General features: G+C 40.3%; 1 protein-coding gene across 29 annotated transcripts in view; it reads left to right on the top strand.

The window, feature by feature from the left end:
- Window positions 1-15,901, top strand: part of TSPAN4 (tetraspanin 4) — a 413,364-nt gene that overhangs the window by 171,400 nt on the left and 226,063 nt on the right. The window contains exon 5 of one of the 29 annotated variants that reach the window (XM_053981280.1): window positions 2,886-3,086. The exons of the other annotated variants lie outside the window; for them this stretch is intronic. Within the exon in view, the coding sequence (XP_053837255.1) occupies window positions 2,886-3,006 (121 nt within the window). The 3' untranslated portion in view covers window positions 3,007-3,086. Of the gene's footprint in view, window positions 1-2,885; window positions 3,087-15,901 lie in introns of those variants that run through there. 29 annotated transcript variants of the gene reach the window in all.

Raw genomic sequence — 15,901 nt, 5'->3', positions numbered from 1 at the left:
ATACTTTGTGGTGGAAAGATTGTCAGTCTACAGCTGTTAAGGTACTTCCAGTCCAGAAACAGGCATGTTCAGTAACATGGTTTTTATGCAGACATAAAGCAAGTGCAGTAAAATAAAGGACGTTCTTTAATTTCATGAGGCTTAAAAATGTGTATGTCCACAAGGCAGCACAAATCCCTCTTGATTTTCTAATGTGCAGCAGCATTGGGATTTGCAGAAAAAATGGAGCTAATAATTTCTAGGAGCTGGTCTGATCCATTGCTTGAGAAGCTGAGAGCTTGGGCTTGTTCCCCTGAGTCATTTATAACTCATTTCTTCTGTCTTAAAATGTTAATATGCAGAGCTGTGGAACTTCATGGCTTTTGTAAAGCTTTGTGAATTGCTGCAGTGAAAGATTGTCCTCCATAAAGTGTACAGTGTTATTCCTAGGCTCCTGTGGGGTAGAGTACCCTTCTTTTGTGTGTATTGGACTGAAGGGCTGAATAGCAATTGTTGAAGCTTTGAATATTTGCAATGAATTATGGAAGAACAGATAACATTCCATTAATGTAGGTAAGAAACAGACATGCATATAAGTGAACATAAACGTGTATTTGCTAGGCTTTCAAATTGCTATTAAAGTAGAACAAAACAGCTTTAACATTAAGTAGAGCTTCTGTGTAGGAATAGGATAGATATCAGACTGTAAGTAACTGCAAAGCCCCCCCAAAAAACAGGGCTATAGAAATACACACGTGCCTTTCAACTCATGTCCCACATTCATTCAAAAGCATCAAATGCAGTGAATCTGCTATCAGCAACATCTGTTTCCTGAGTTCTGTTTAGGAGATGCTGATCTACATTTACTTATGTTATTGTCTCACATCCAGAAACATCACATTTTGGCTGCTTTGAAGAGTGTACCAGCAATGCTTCTTGTTCCAGAGAGATACCTCATCCTTCTGTAGCTTCTATGCCCCTCCCACTGGCTTGCACATAATGATACAAAATGTTTTCTTCCAAGTTCAACAACTACGCTTCTTTATGTGCAGACTGAAAATTTTAGTAGGCAGAGGAAGTGCTTTTAAACTGAACCTCTGATTTTTAAAAGCAGCTGCAAAAATGTCTCCCAATGATTTCTTAGTTTAGCCAGGAAAAAAGAAATATATTCTCATCCTTTTAGTGTGTTATAAAAGTTTATACTAACATAATTCTAATGCAATCAGTAACAATGCAGAGCTGTAAAATAAGTATAACACGATGGAGACAAGCATAATGGTCCTACTTACCAACCCAGAGCTAAACTTTCAGTGTGGGCATGAAGTTTGCTATTTTTGGTCCATCAATAAGACTATTTTTTATTTAAAACTTTTAACATTAGAGTACTCTAAAATCACTGACTCCTTTGCATATCATTAGCATTGTAGAGATCTACTGCTGGTGTCTGGCTGATGGATTAGACACTTTCAGATCATCATTACATCTCTGCCGTCACTGGTGCTGTCTGTATCTGTAAGAGTAATTCTGGCAATAAGCATTAAGTGATATCATCACTCTTCCAGATAGTCTCTGGAGAAGCCACACAATGATCTCATGTCTAAGCAGTCCTTTAATCCCAGATGTATCTTTTAATGTCCTGATTTACATGTGTTTCTGCAGTAGTGTGAGAAATCACATTCTACACCGAAGCTTAATGGTTTTTTCCCTTGGGCTGTCAATTTTTCAAATTCAGCAGTAGAAGTCCGTACTTTTCAAGAAAAAAATTGTATTTTTTAGGTCAAAGTCTGTGTAAACACATACATATCATACACAAGTATGTTAGAATTGGATTTTGTAATTTGGCTGGTTTTCTCATACTCATGTCCCAGTCCTAAAAAAGCTTAGATGAGATTATGCCAGGAAGGATTCTTGGATTGAGTTTTGTTGTGATTTGTTTGCTTGCTTTTTTATTAGAACTTTTCTACGCTAGTAGCAGCCTTAATTCAGTTGCATTTCAATTGCCAGAAATGCTTTTGCTGAAATAATTGACTTCTTTTTTTAACTCAGCAGACTAATATAAATTATACCAACAAAAGACAATGTCATTGCTATAGGCTGTGCCTATGATAGCATTAACTGCTTCAGTTGTACTTGCATAATGATACCAGCAAGCCATTTCTGAAGCAGACCTTGCCTGAGGCACATGTTTAACTTTACATAATGCAAATAATTTCACTGATTTCTGAACTTATTTATAAAAAAATAAGACAAAATCTTGGTCCCCTCATTCCACAGACTTCAGTGGAGCTAAAAGCCACCCACGGGGCATATAACATTTTCAAACTCTGGACTAGAGCTGATAGAATCCCCGGGGCTGCAACAGAATTGATCTTTCGATATTGAAGAAGAGATGAGACTTGTGGATTAAGCGTGGAAAACTCAAAAACTGTAGATGTAACTTATTATTCATGTGAAAGAGAGAAGGGAATGAGCAGAGGCTTGCATACAAGTAATAACATTGCCAAAGGGAGATGGTCTAGGAAAATGGCCTTTAAAGCAGTATTTTGGATAAAAAACTGTGGAACAGGATTGAATCTGTCAAGAGAGTTTTATCTCTGCAGATGACAGGATGCTATGGATGGCCTATTAGCAACACTATGAGGAAAACATCTGCCAGGCTAAGGTAGAGCTTAGATACAAGATTCAAGAATCAAGAGCAAGCTCCAAGATGAAGATGATATTCAAATTATAGGCTAATGCAATAGGAAGATGTTTACTGCTCAGAAGTCATAAGGAAAGGAGATAATGGGCAGGAGAGTCCTTGGAAGAAAATTAAGATGTCTGCTTTAGTAATTATGACTTTGTGGTAATTGCTAAACACACACATAAAAATATGAGAAAAGAAGCTGAGATTTCCATTTGAACAGATGTGGTGTTCTGGAAGTCATCAGGCAAGCTGAAATTGTGTTTGCAAATGAGAAGAAATGTGGAAGGGAAAGAGAAGGAACAGAAAGGACAGAGGCTAGTGAAACTACAAAAGGAAACTGAGGTGTGAAGCATGAAGAGGGTCCAGCAGAGGACACACTGAGGTAGCACTCGGGAACCAGAAGGAGGATGCAGAGAATGCTGTCTCTGAAGATGTGGAAAGGAACAGCACAACATCAGGAGCTGTTGTGCAAAACTACTGAAGTGCCTAAGATGCTGTGGAGTTACTGTTAGAAGTATTTCCCACTGACTGTAAGAGCATAAAGCAGATGTTTATAGACTGGCTTTTTTTGGAAAGGAATTCTAAATTATTTCTGTGGTCATCTCAGAGTGGCTGATGTGTTTTGGCATGGGTTTTTCAAAATGGATGGGATCAAAGCAGATTTGAAATTTATTTGTATTGTGAAGGGAAGGATACAAGGAGAGAAGGCTGCAAGGGAGATCTGAGATCAAGATCACCTTCATAAACAGAGTTGGTTACAGCAGGAGACCTTTTATGTGCAATCATCAGTGAATGATCCCTTGAACAAGAAAATTAATAACCTCATCTGTGACTGAGACAGTCACACTGGACCAATCATGTAACTCTGTAGTCTACAATGTACATTTAAGAATTTGGCCCTTTAAGTTTGACTACTTTTCGTGATCTGTTTGACTCAATGTATGCCCAGCTCTGGGTGCATTTGAAAGTTGTTTATTCTGGCATTTGGAAGGCATGATGGACATGTATGTGAAACCCTGGGCTAAAGCAGGGTGAGAGCAGTGTCTTTCTGATGTCATGCATCAAATATTGCATGGGACAGACTGAGCTGCTACAAATGCCTCATGAAGCTCTTAACCATCCAGGAATTATTCCATGCTTTTCTGGTATGAGGCATGTGTTCGTGCCTCAGCTGAGAATGCTTGTCCTGTGCCCAGGAGACACAGGGCCCTGGTTTTCCTCAGCCAGTCTTGCACTCCCTTCTGCAGTATCACTGGTACAAGTTAGTGCACTTATTTTGCTGCTATGGTCCTTTTAAAAGTATGTTTTGAGTAGATTTAACTAAAATTTTCATCACCTCTTAATACAGTCAGCTGGCTGTGTTCAGATGGGCCAACTGAGGCATTACTTTGATACAGACATGGACAGTGGCTTGTTGAATGATGGTATAATGTGAGTGGATTCAGCTAATTAGCACCTGTGTTTCTGTTCCTTTTTACTTTGTCCAAGTGAATGCTTTAATGGGCTGTCCCCGAGGACAAGTAGATAGCAAGTTTTTCCTGCCCATAAACGCCTCTGGAAATGCAGTGACAACATTCAGCTCTTGCTCAGTACCTGTGAGCAGGAGTGGGACTTTCGCTTGTGCTTCGAGTGCAGTGTACTCTGGGTAGCAGAAACCCTTATCTTGCACTTCCATATTGCTGCATGGAACAAAAGCCAGTGTAAAAACAAATCCACCCCATCCCTCCATGGATATTTTGTTTTGCCTGTCTCTTCATGAGCACTAATTTACAGTGAGACAACCCAAGGCTGACAAAAGAGAGCTTTGTGGCTTTCTGCTAGCGTAAAGAGTGACTAGGAGAGACTTCTTGACACACTTGCCATCACTGTCCAGACCTTTTCTAAGTTTTATCTTCTCTGGCTGCAGAGTTTGTGAGGTGCAAATCGCCTCTTCTGAAAATGCCCTAAGATTTCCATAGGATGAAATCACTCACTGCAGGTTAGACTAAAACTCCTGATTTACAAAAGTGTCACTGTATTCAGGTGGCTTCAGACAACTTTGAATTCTAAAAGCTGTGGCAAATACCAGTATGGGCAAAGAGGCCAGCCTGAACACCCACCTGCCCTGTATTGGGGTTTGCTGCCCTCCCTGTTGTATCAGTGGGACTGTAAGTGGGGCTGCATCATGAAACTTGAGCATCAGAATGATGGAGAGTCAAAAACATGGCAGAAAGTGAAAGTATCTTTTGATCTTTAAGTGACCCAGTTCATCATACGGTCCCACAAAATCTTCACGTGTGTGGAGTTAAGGCGCTAAATTGCAGCACAGGGAAGTTAATGAAGGAGCAGGGGCTTAGGGTGCCCTTACACACAGCAGAACAACTGAGATCAATTTCCTACAGTGCTATTTAATTCCTCTAGGGGGTTTCTGCCAGCATCCAAAACCTTGTAAGCCACCTAATTCAGGAGTCAGTTTATTACAAATACTGAAGGATGCATTTTAAACCTAATCCCTGTACCTCTCTTATACCGAGGCTTGAAACCCAAACTATTTTTGTAACATTATAAGGTGTGAGTATCAGTAAATGAGATCTTTGAAAAAACCCCAGCTACCCCACAGAATCCCTTGGGACCAAACTTCTCTATTATGTGGGGGAAACTGCAGAAGTTGACAATGTCTGTAAAAATTCATGGAGGGAATTGCTTTGAAGAAAGTATTTTTTCCTTTATGAGGGGAAATCAGTCCTCCAGAAACCATACATTTGGTGCGGTTGTGACTTCTCTTTATTCTGAATGCTGACAATCTCTTGGGACTGAAGTGTACTGTTTGTTCACCCTTTTAGTATCAAGATGTGCATCACATTGATGGTTTTCAGAAAGAGGGGAAAGATGGGGAAGGCGAAGAAAATGTTTTCCTTGTAGGTGTCCCTGCAGAAAAAAGCCATTATATCTTTGTTCTTCCCTCGTACTTTCCACAGGCATCTTGTTTACATGGTATTTCTCAAAACATTTTTTTAGGTCAAATCAGTCTTTTTTTACCAGCTTTGACCTCACTCTTATTTATTTATGTGACCAGCTGTTCTCAAGATAAATGATACAGAGGAGGTAAGGAAAGGAGAGAAGGAGCAAAGGGAGGGAGCAATGACTTTTCTGTCTTCTCTGCCTCTGTGAAATATATATGCAGCAATTAACCTGAAGGATTGTTTTTACTTCTCTCGTTAACGAAGCTGCTACCAGGGATGAGGTTAGCTGACATCAGTAGTCACTCGTGACAACAACTAGCAGTATTTGTCTCCTTCCCATTGTAGGGACTTAGCTGTGCAGGGCCCTGAAGATACTCTCTGTGGGGCACACCCATTATATTCTTGCCACTGGAAAGGCATGGGATTATCTTGATGCTCTTCAAATGTTCCTTCTTAAATGTTCCTCACATGACATTGTCATCAGACACATCATACTTCGAGTTAAAGGAATGTGTTTGGAGTGCATGGTCTCTCATCCACATTGCAGAACTGTGTTCCTCCTCAGTAGCCTTGGGGAATGTATCTTGAAAGATTCAGCTTCGTCGTACAGAAGTTTCATGCAAGTTTGGTGGGGTTAGTAACAATGATAATTCTTAAGATTTGAGCCAGCCACTTGTGATGGTTATCTTAGCAGGTAAGGAGGGTGAGCATCACTAGACATCCACAAAAGCTCAGGCACCTTCAGAAAGTGTCAGTTACTCTTTGTGGATGGTGAAATTGATCTCCAGAGAACAATGTGCTGCCAAAGATAATTTCTGGTATCCAAGATACTCTACCCTATTCACAAAGTTTAAGAAAAAGAAGTAGGATTATACCAACTTTACAGATTAGATTGGAAGCAGAGTTAGTGTTAGTTAAATGTGTCAGATCCAGGGTTTGAATCATAATCATCTGAATCTCAGACTGATGCTTTAGTCTCTAAAAAGGACTGATGTTCTGGAGAGGAAAAGCTTGCAGCAGTCAACGTTACAGCTTTGGGGAAGTGACTGGCCAGAAAATGAATGTTAGCCAAATGTTTTTCATTTTTGGTGTTTGTGTGAGAGAAGCTGTCCATGCTAATTTGGTAAAAAATCAACTTCATCATTTAATTAAAAGTTGTTGTTATCTCAAAACTTTGCAGCACTCCCACATTTCTCCTGACAACTTGAGCTGTGTGGCACAGACAAGCTAGGATAGTTTAAATGTCAAAATATGCTTTACATTCTTGTGTGTGTATATATATCAGTGCATTATTGAGTAAAATAAAACTATGCAGTGTGACAGATTACGTTTCTCTAATTGTCATCATTCTTTAAATGAATTTCTGGCTGTCAAGAGAAATTTGCACTTCTAGAAGCATGGGGAACCTTGGAATCATCTATGCTGAAAATAAGGCCAAGCCTTGCTCTGTGTAGCTCTTTCTTGAACATTGCTGGAGGTGGCTGAGCTGATTTGAATACATTTGGTTTTGAGTGCTTTCCCTTGCTTTGCTAATTACATACTGGGCTGTATTTCATGTAGAACTCTGATCATTTTTCTCTATTTATCAATGTTTTTTACTGTTTGTGGGAATAAAGAAGTGGGAAGCTTGTATGCTGAGGGAGCTGGTTCTTCATGTGTTCCTGCTGGATGGCCCCTGCTTCTGTTATGTTTGTGGAGCAAGAAGCTGGTGCACCCCCATGAGTTAAAGAAGGTTTGTGTTTTCTTTTTGGAAGTGGATGTGAAGTTAGCAGTAGGCTGGAACAGGGAATCTGTTAGCTAAATTTTGCTTGAGCTGGAGAATCTGGACCAGCTTAGCAGAAGTTAAAGAAGCACTGGTTTCTCCTGGAGCATTGTTGCTGGTGGACAAGGGGCTGACACAACCCAGCAATGTGCACTTGCAGCCCAGAAAGCCAGCAGTGTTCTGGACTGCATCAAAAGCAGGGTGGCCAGCAGATCCAGGGAGGGGATGCTGCCCCTCTGCTCTGCTCTGCTGAGAGCCCATGTGGGGCTCCATCCATCCATCCAGCTCTGGGGTCCAGCACAGGAAGGACACAGACCTGTTGGAGCAAGTCCAGATGAGGCCACCAAGATGATTAGAGGGATGGAGCACCTCTCAAACAAGGAAAGGCTGAGAGAATTGGGATTGTTCAGCCTGGAAAAGAGAAGGCTTTGGGGTGGACCTAGTTGTGGCCTTCCAGAACCTGGAGGGAGCCCACAGGAAAGATGTAGAGGGACTATTTACAAGAGCATGTAGTGACAGGACAATGGATTCAAACTAAAAGGGAGTGGGTTTAGATTAGATAGAAGGAAGTTCTTTGCTCTGAGTGAGGGTGGTGAGGCACTAGAATAGGTTGCCCAGAGAAGCTGTGGATGCCCCATCTCTGTCAGTGTTCAAGGCCAGGTTGGATGGAGCTCTGAGCAACCTGGTCTAGTGAAAGGTGTCCCTACCTGTGGCAGGAGGCTGGAACTAGGTGATCTTTCAAGTCTTTTCCAATCCAAACCATTCTGTGAATCTAGGATTATTGCATTATGTGTGTGTAGGCAGGCTGAAGTGGTGTATGCATGCACATCACCCATGGATATACTATTATGAGGTTGTTAAAAGGCACCACTGAAGAACATGAGAAAGGGAATGAAGTAATTGAGGCAGATTGAAACAAAGATGACTCATCTGATACCTTAACCATAAATGTCACCAGTAATTTCTAGCTAGGCAGAAATCAACAACTGCTGTTCCACTTGGCTTTTCTATTTCCTCTAAAAATATTTAATTTTGAGTTTTGTTTACTATGCAGGAGCAGTCTTTTGTGTGCTGCATAGATCTAAAGCCATATATTGTCACTTAAGGGGACAGTATCCCCATCAGGGATACTGGAGGTGCCAACCTTGACCCTAAAGTGTCTACTATAATTAACAAGCTCAGACTCTGGAGACCATAAAACTGTGTGCTCTGGTTGCCAACTGGATCTCTGGGCTGAGAGACATGGTTCAAATGGCCAGTTGCACGTAGGAAGTTGGAGACAGACAGCAGCAGAGGCTTCAGCAGCACCTCAAGCTCCAGGTGGACACCTAGTGTTTTTTTTTGTTTGTTTGTTTTTTTTTTTTTTTTTTTTTTTTTTTTTTGTTGTTTTTTTTTTTTTTTTTTTTGTTGCAAAGGTATCACATGAGTCAAAGATTGCTGTATTCGTTTCCCCAGATTCCTTTACCTGGTTAAATACTCTGTTGCTTTGAGAGGAAATCTGGACTCAAACGCCACAGGCAGAATGCCCTTTCTTTGTCCTGCTTTTCTGGATGCAGATGGATGCCCTCTGTGCCCTTGCAGCAGCAGCAGCCAGACAGTCTGGTACATCACACCTCTTTCCTCCTGCCTAAAATGAAGGAGAGACTACTTCTGATTAAAATTCAGCCAGAGGTTCTAGTGCTGTAGTATTAATAGCAGTCCTGGCCTTGACAAAAATAGCTGTTGAATGGGGAGTAAAAAGCTTTCTATGTTTGCCAGAGTTATAATGAAAATGGTGGGGATGTCATAAATATGATGTTCGTAGTTAAAATTATTATGGCTTAACAATTTTCCAGTGCATTCCACTGGGTTATTTCCAGCACATTCAGATCTTGGAGTTGTAAAGGCTTAATAGAAGATCTTGACAGTGAGTCTTGATCAGTGCCAGAGGAAAAAGTAGGCAGTGTTTATGAAATATGCTCACGTTCTTTACTCACCACCTTGATGTTGCTGCTGTGGTCATTTGTTGTCATCTTTATATGTGTCAAACTCTCTCAAGAAACACTTGAACCAGTTTATGGCTCTGGGTTGCTAAATTCAGTTGCTGGTGTGATGCACACTATATGAGCCTAACAGTGCTCATGGGCTGTAAATACACAGGCTGACTCCTCCTGGTCCTTGGTGTTCCACAGAAGTGGCTGGAGCTGGGCCAATCTACAATTCCTGAAGCCTGAGCATAATGATGCATCATTGATGCAACTCACTACTTTTAGGAAAAACTAGTGTTTAGAAGGAATCAAGCATGCATGGATTAATGCTGAACTGTGAAGCATGACCAGAAGTTGCATTTTACAGATCTTTGTAGATGCCAAGGAACTCAGAACTCAGAACCAGCCTGTGTGATAATGGTAGAACAATAGTAGCTGAAAAACTGTACAGAAATATTTTATTCCAAGCAGTAAAGTGACTAATGCTGTTCATTTATGATCCATACAGTAGGGACGTGCATTTGCCTCTCTGTAGCTCCAGTTTCAGTTTGTAGCAGGAACTTGAACACTGGATGGCTCCAGCTTTCATTAATTGTCAATTCTGTCCAGAACAGAGGCTGAACCCTCCTATATATTTTTTCACTGATTCCTAGAGGGCTTTGTAAATGGAAGGAGACACATGTTTGGAAGCTCTTCTGCTGACCTGCAGGAATATTACTTTCTTCTCATTTTTGTGTCTTCTGAAGTAAAGGAAAAAGAACTATTAATTTATCCTGAAGCCAAAAACTGCACAAACCCTAGCGTGGCATTATGATCTTTGTAACTGTAGAGGGCATGTTGCTGAGTAAGGAGGACACCCCAGAAATACTGGACTGCTAATATTGATAGATATTGATTGAGGTTACTTGTTAATCTCATACTAAAGAGACCAACTAGGTCTAGAGGAGTATTTCCATTTGCAATTAGTCAGTGTACCAGGAAATACCCTGCTGTTTATCTCTGGGTATCTCAGTTGACAAAAGAATGCAGCACAGCCATATCAGACAGCAATAGAGACCTCCCTGAATTCTTACCTCTTGTTTTGCAGGGTTGTGTATGGGATGAGGCTATTCAGTTGCTTAGTTAAATATATCCTGAAGTGCCTTTCTGAATCCATAGCCTTCTGTGTAGATTAGTTTTATGAAGAAATAATAATAAGAATAGTCCTAATAAAATATTTTCTGCACTACTGTAAAAATAATGTATTTTTTGCAGAGAAGGTGAATGACTGCACAAGCAAAAGAAATTGGATGTGTGTTTTGTTGCTTGATAGTCAGTGGCTTTTCCAAAGCTTATAAGAAAGCTTGGTATATAATGTCTTTGGGATCTCTGTGTCAGTAATAGTGTTTGCTACTAACACCTTAGTCTTTGTGCTTTGGTAGCACTGGTGGTCTTAAGGTTTACAGGGAGGGCTGTATGCTTTACCAATCAACAGATACACCTACAGAGACTCTCTGAGAACCAGTAAACTTGAGGGGGGGGGGGGGGGGGAAAGCAGTGGAGAGTAATTATGATATGAGCACTTTGAGAAATGATGTCCTAAGAACACTTTGGTGCAGCTGGTAAACAGTTGGGAGACAAGAGCATGAATGTATGTACATGTCAGAATAAACAGCATTAAAATGCTGTTCTGCTGGTGGTTGTAGTGTGTGTCTAGGTGAGGCTGTCATGCCCTATGACTGTGTGGGCTGTGGGCAGTGTTGACAACCATCAGGTATTCCTTTCAATACCTGCCTCTCCTACCAACTGGTCTTTTCCAGCACCAGGTAGCAGCTGCCTGTTTGAATCACCTGAACTGTCTGCTGCTGACTCTGCCTTGAATCCCACCTCCAGGTGATCAGACTTCTGCAGAGTCTGCTGGATGCTGGATATGCCTCTCAGATTTCTTTCTTGGGTAGTAAGGTTGCATTTTGTGCTGCTGAGGAACTGGCAAGATCCAGTCTATCTTCTTAGAGAGATGCCCTTTCCAGATTTGATCTATCACGTAAAAGATAACCTGCTGTGATTAATCAAGGCTCAGCTGTCTCCTTTGATCAGGGCTTCAGTTATTGATCCTGTGTCTACACTGTGCATAAATCATTCAGCTTTCACAGAAAAGAACATTGTGCACCATTCTGGCACCCTTTGGTCAGAATGGAGGGTGTTGGCTGTCCTGGTTTTTAGCAGCATAGCTGAGAACCCACAAAAAAGCGGCAGCTGTGGGCTAACACAGCAACAGCTGTCTTCAGTCTTCTAGCCTGCTCTGAAAAATACAGGGTTAACTGGATGCTGCTGTTCTTGCTGTGCATGCTGGATATGGTTAGGACTTCCAGGTGTGTGGCAGCCTTGGGTAAATATGAAATATTCTGCTGGATTTACCTGGGGAACAGTTGAAACATGGAAGTGCTTGCACTGAAGCAATGGCTGACACTCACAAATTCAAAACATGTGTTGCTCTCTTAGTCTTCCTCTCCGGAAAGCCTGGAAGTGCTGAAAAATATTTTTGCATAGCTATTACAACTCACAAAGGGAGACTTTATTGTAAGGAAGGCACCTGCTATAAGTCACATAAGCTAAACAACATTTTAATATCCACTGTTCAAAAATGAATTACCTGAGGAAGAAGAGGGTTTTAATATTCCTTTTCTGTTGAATGATGTGTGATTCCATTTAAAGAAGTTTGAAAGCTCAACATTTGTGTTACTGTCTTGTTATGATTATATTTGGTCCTGTGTTTCCTCCCAATTTGTGTTCTGAGAAGCTAAGAAGAATTATGAATGTGGTAACACAGGAGATTATTACATTGTTCAGTAGGTGCTATGATATTTCTTATTTGTATATGTATTTTTACAGAGTTTGCTGACATTTTAGCTCCTGATCTGGGAATGTGAAATAAAAAGAGGGGATTGGAAAAGAAATTATAAAGATGGGAAAAAAAAATAAGGTTTGATCTAAGAAAGAATTTGAGGAGACTGTCTACAAGAATTTCTAAAAGAAACCCTTGATTTGATGCATTTCACATTATCTGATAAATAGCATATAATAAAAAAATAAGCCAAAATTAAAGGTAAATACAGGGAAGGTGGGCTGCAGTACTGAATTTAAAAGGTTGGCAATTTCTGTTATTGGTTTGACATTTGATTGTTGCAGGGGATTTGGTGTTTCTGTTGCAAGTAGAATTAAGCTTTCCTGTGAACAGCATATACAACACCACAACATGCCCTCCAACTTCATTGATGGACAATGTTTTATACCCAAAATGAGTGCCTTTAATATTACAAGCACCTGCAGTTTCAATAGCTGTACCTCTTTTTGGCAGAACATTCAGATGCAGATTAAATAGCTGTGTTGTAAGGTCTTAAATTCACGCAGGAAGGCAGTTGTGAGGCAGAGCAGCACTAGCTGCTTTTTCTTCATCCTTTTTCAGCAGCAGTTCAGAGCAAATGCTTAGGAAATAGTAGAAAAAATAAGACATACAGGGATAATTGAGTGTTCTGACTGCTTAGAAGCCAACAAGCAAATAACTACATTAGTGCAAGCCCAAAGCAGAGGCTCAGAGATACTGCTTTCAGTTCTCCTCTTTGGAACAGGATTAAGTACAAGTATCACACTTTGAGCTTTTCCACACGAGCAGTCTGGATTTGAATCAGTGCAGGTGGGTCAGTTCAAGGCCTCTGCCTCCCAAGTGGGGCTGATTCTGTAGGCATCCCTGTGAGGTAGGTAAGACTTCTGTTCTAGGCATGATGCTGCAATGACATGAACACAAATTAAACCTTAAGTTAGCAACTGTCCTGCACTGTGATTGCAAACCTGGCTCACGGTAGCTGCATGGGTGTTTGTCCTTCTCATGCCTCTGCATTTTGGATGAATAGCAATAATAAATATTTAGGATTACTAGCTTTTGAGGCTGCTGAAGAAGAGGAAAGAAATGTATGTTTGTGGATGTCTTTTTGAGTTTGGTTTCTGGCTGTGTGAGTGCAAAAGTGTGTCAGGCACTTAGCTTGGGATCTAAACTAGAAATACATCTCCTCTTTAGGAATCTCTCCCTTTCCCCTCCTTCTTCTACAGTCACACCAGAGCAGTGCTGCAAAGTGGCAGCAGCTATTTCAGCTGTCAGGTCATTCCTCTCACTTTCTGTTTAAGCAGGATCCACAGCCTGGCTGTACTTCTTGAAGAGTAACAGAAAGACCTGAAGATGCCTCTGAGTTTCTGCATTATAACTGCTATTTAAAGTAATTTGATGTTCTCTCTGAAAATTGAAACTATAAATTTGATGAATTGGTTTCAGATTCTTTTTTCTGTTGGTCTTCAGTTGCATGGACTGTTTAACACCAATGATGGATAGTTTCATTACAGTTCTTGTCTTATAAGCATATAGGAGCTTTATGAAAAAGTGATTTAGGACTTCTTCATGATGCCTGAAAATGTCATAAAAGATGCCTTGCATGTTGCTAATCCTTAAAAGTGAGATGAGTATTATGTTTTTTTCTGGAAGAACAAAAACTTAAAAACCTGTTGGAATTTGGCATCCTAAATGGCTACTTTTTAAATGTATATCCCCTCCATCCTCCTTTCTCATATATTAAAACCTCTCTGGTAATTGTGATGGAGACTGCTATAATCCTTTTTGTGATTTCCTTTTGATACTGAAAAATTGTTTCTGTGTTTCATGTAGGTTTTTTTTTTTTTCCTATTTGACCATCCAATCCAAGCCAGGCATAAAATTGAGTACAGAAGGGAAAAGCTTGTATTTCAAAGTAGCAAATATTTAAATAAATATTTTAAACTCTTAATTTAGAAACAAACTAGCAAATGTTGAGGCCCTCACAGATGGCCTCATATTGCTACTCTGTGTTTTAGGCACTCCTCTGGCCATCCCTCAACATTGCTGTATGAACCAGTGAGTTCATCTGGGAGAATGGTGAATAATTTCCTGTCTGGTGTTAGCAGTCTCCTAAGCAGCCAGATTAAAAATTCATGGAGGTTATCTTGACTCTTCACTCTCTGGTTTTCAAAAAGCTTGAAATTTGCTGAATAAGGTATTAAAAGCAGAAGTTATTATCAGGCAGTCTTGGGTTTGTATTAGTGTATGGTTTTTCCTTCCTTTTGAATTCTATTTGGTAGTATGAAAGGAGAACTTTAAATATTCTGCTGAAAAGGAGCGGGTTTTATACCAGTCTTTTTCACTTCCTTTTATTTGTGAGAGCCAATAATTTGAGGCACTGTCCTTGAACTGGTAGTAATTCAGCAGGTAGGAAATATGTACTTCCTAATTCCTAGGCAAAAAGTGATAAAAACTGTGAAGTTACTTGCACAGGGTTTTTGTTAGCTAGACTTATTCTCTCCTGGCTTTTTGTAGCTGATAGAGTTTCTGGTGCTCGCTGCAAATGAAAGGGACTTCTGGAGTCAGCTCATTGCGGAAAGAGCAGTAGGCTGTTCAGTGAGAATAATCTCTCACAGAGACGTTAATTCACAGCAACAGTGCTTCTTCTGCTTTATTTCCCCCAGTGCTATGTTAAAGTGGCTCAGCCTTCTGTATGTTACAAGCTTGTATTGCTCCATTAACATTCTTTGAGCTTTATGTTGTTGGTGTCAATTCTGGCCCACTTTAAGATATGTTTCATGTTCTTTTACACACTCTAATTGTAGCTTTCTTCTTCCCCAAGTGGTGTCCTTCATTTTTGTTTTCCTTGCACTCTCCACCTACACTGTCTCAATAGTCTCTCTGTAAGTATGAAACAGCAAAGGGTGGATTCCCTGTGCCAAGGCCTTGCTTAGAAGGGGCAGATTCTTCAGAATTGCAGAACAGTCTGTGTGATGCTAGGGGCAGCCAGTTGTGAGTGATGTGAAATAATCCTGTAATTATTCCATTATTTTTCCTAAATAGAATATCTCCAGAATGCCAAGTGCCCCAGCTTTGGGTGTATCTGGTCACAAAATTTGTCTTTAAGTTACGCATAGCATTAAGGTTACTCTAAGTGTATGTGTGTACTGTAGCTTCTATTGCAGCTGCCTTTTGAAGGGACCTTACAGAGGGGTTGCTGCCCCAAAACTTATTAGGAAGCTTGGTTGATTATGGCATTTGCTGCTTGTTGGTGACCATAATGGTCTTCCAATGTCCTTGGCCGTCTCACCCTTTGCATAATTTTTTTTATATTGTCCTTGAAACTCCAGATGGCAGGGACCATTTTCTATGATGTGATGCTGTTGATTCTTATCTCAACTTTCATGTGCTTCTGCAAGTTAAGTACTAATAATTGACTGTTGTCAGTAGGTCTGTCAGTTTTGCCTTGTTCCTCTTGTGGTTCAACCACATATTTCTGAGAAATGCTATAGTTTTTTTCATTGTCTAAAGCAAAATATGAACAAGTTAAGTGAGTGAGTCCGCTGATTCTCAGGTATTTGGACCTCTCATGTATGTCCAGTTATGTACTTGTAGACTGTTCTCTGCTTAAGTGATTATATAATGTGTTGATAAAAGTTGATTATGTTAAAAAAAAAGGTTTTTCATAGTTATTTATATCTCCAGTATTTTTTATTTCTGAAG

The sequence above is a fragment of the Vidua macroura genome, chromosome 6 (assembly GCF_024509145.1).
Source record: "Vidua macroura isolate BioBank_ID:100142 chromosome 6, ASM2450914v1, whole genome shotgun sequence".
Classification (NCBI taxonomy): Eukaryota; Metazoa; Chordata; class Aves; order Passeriformes; family Viduidae; genus Vidua; species Vidua macroura.
This window is presented reverse-complemented; position numbering and strand designations above follow the sequence as displayed.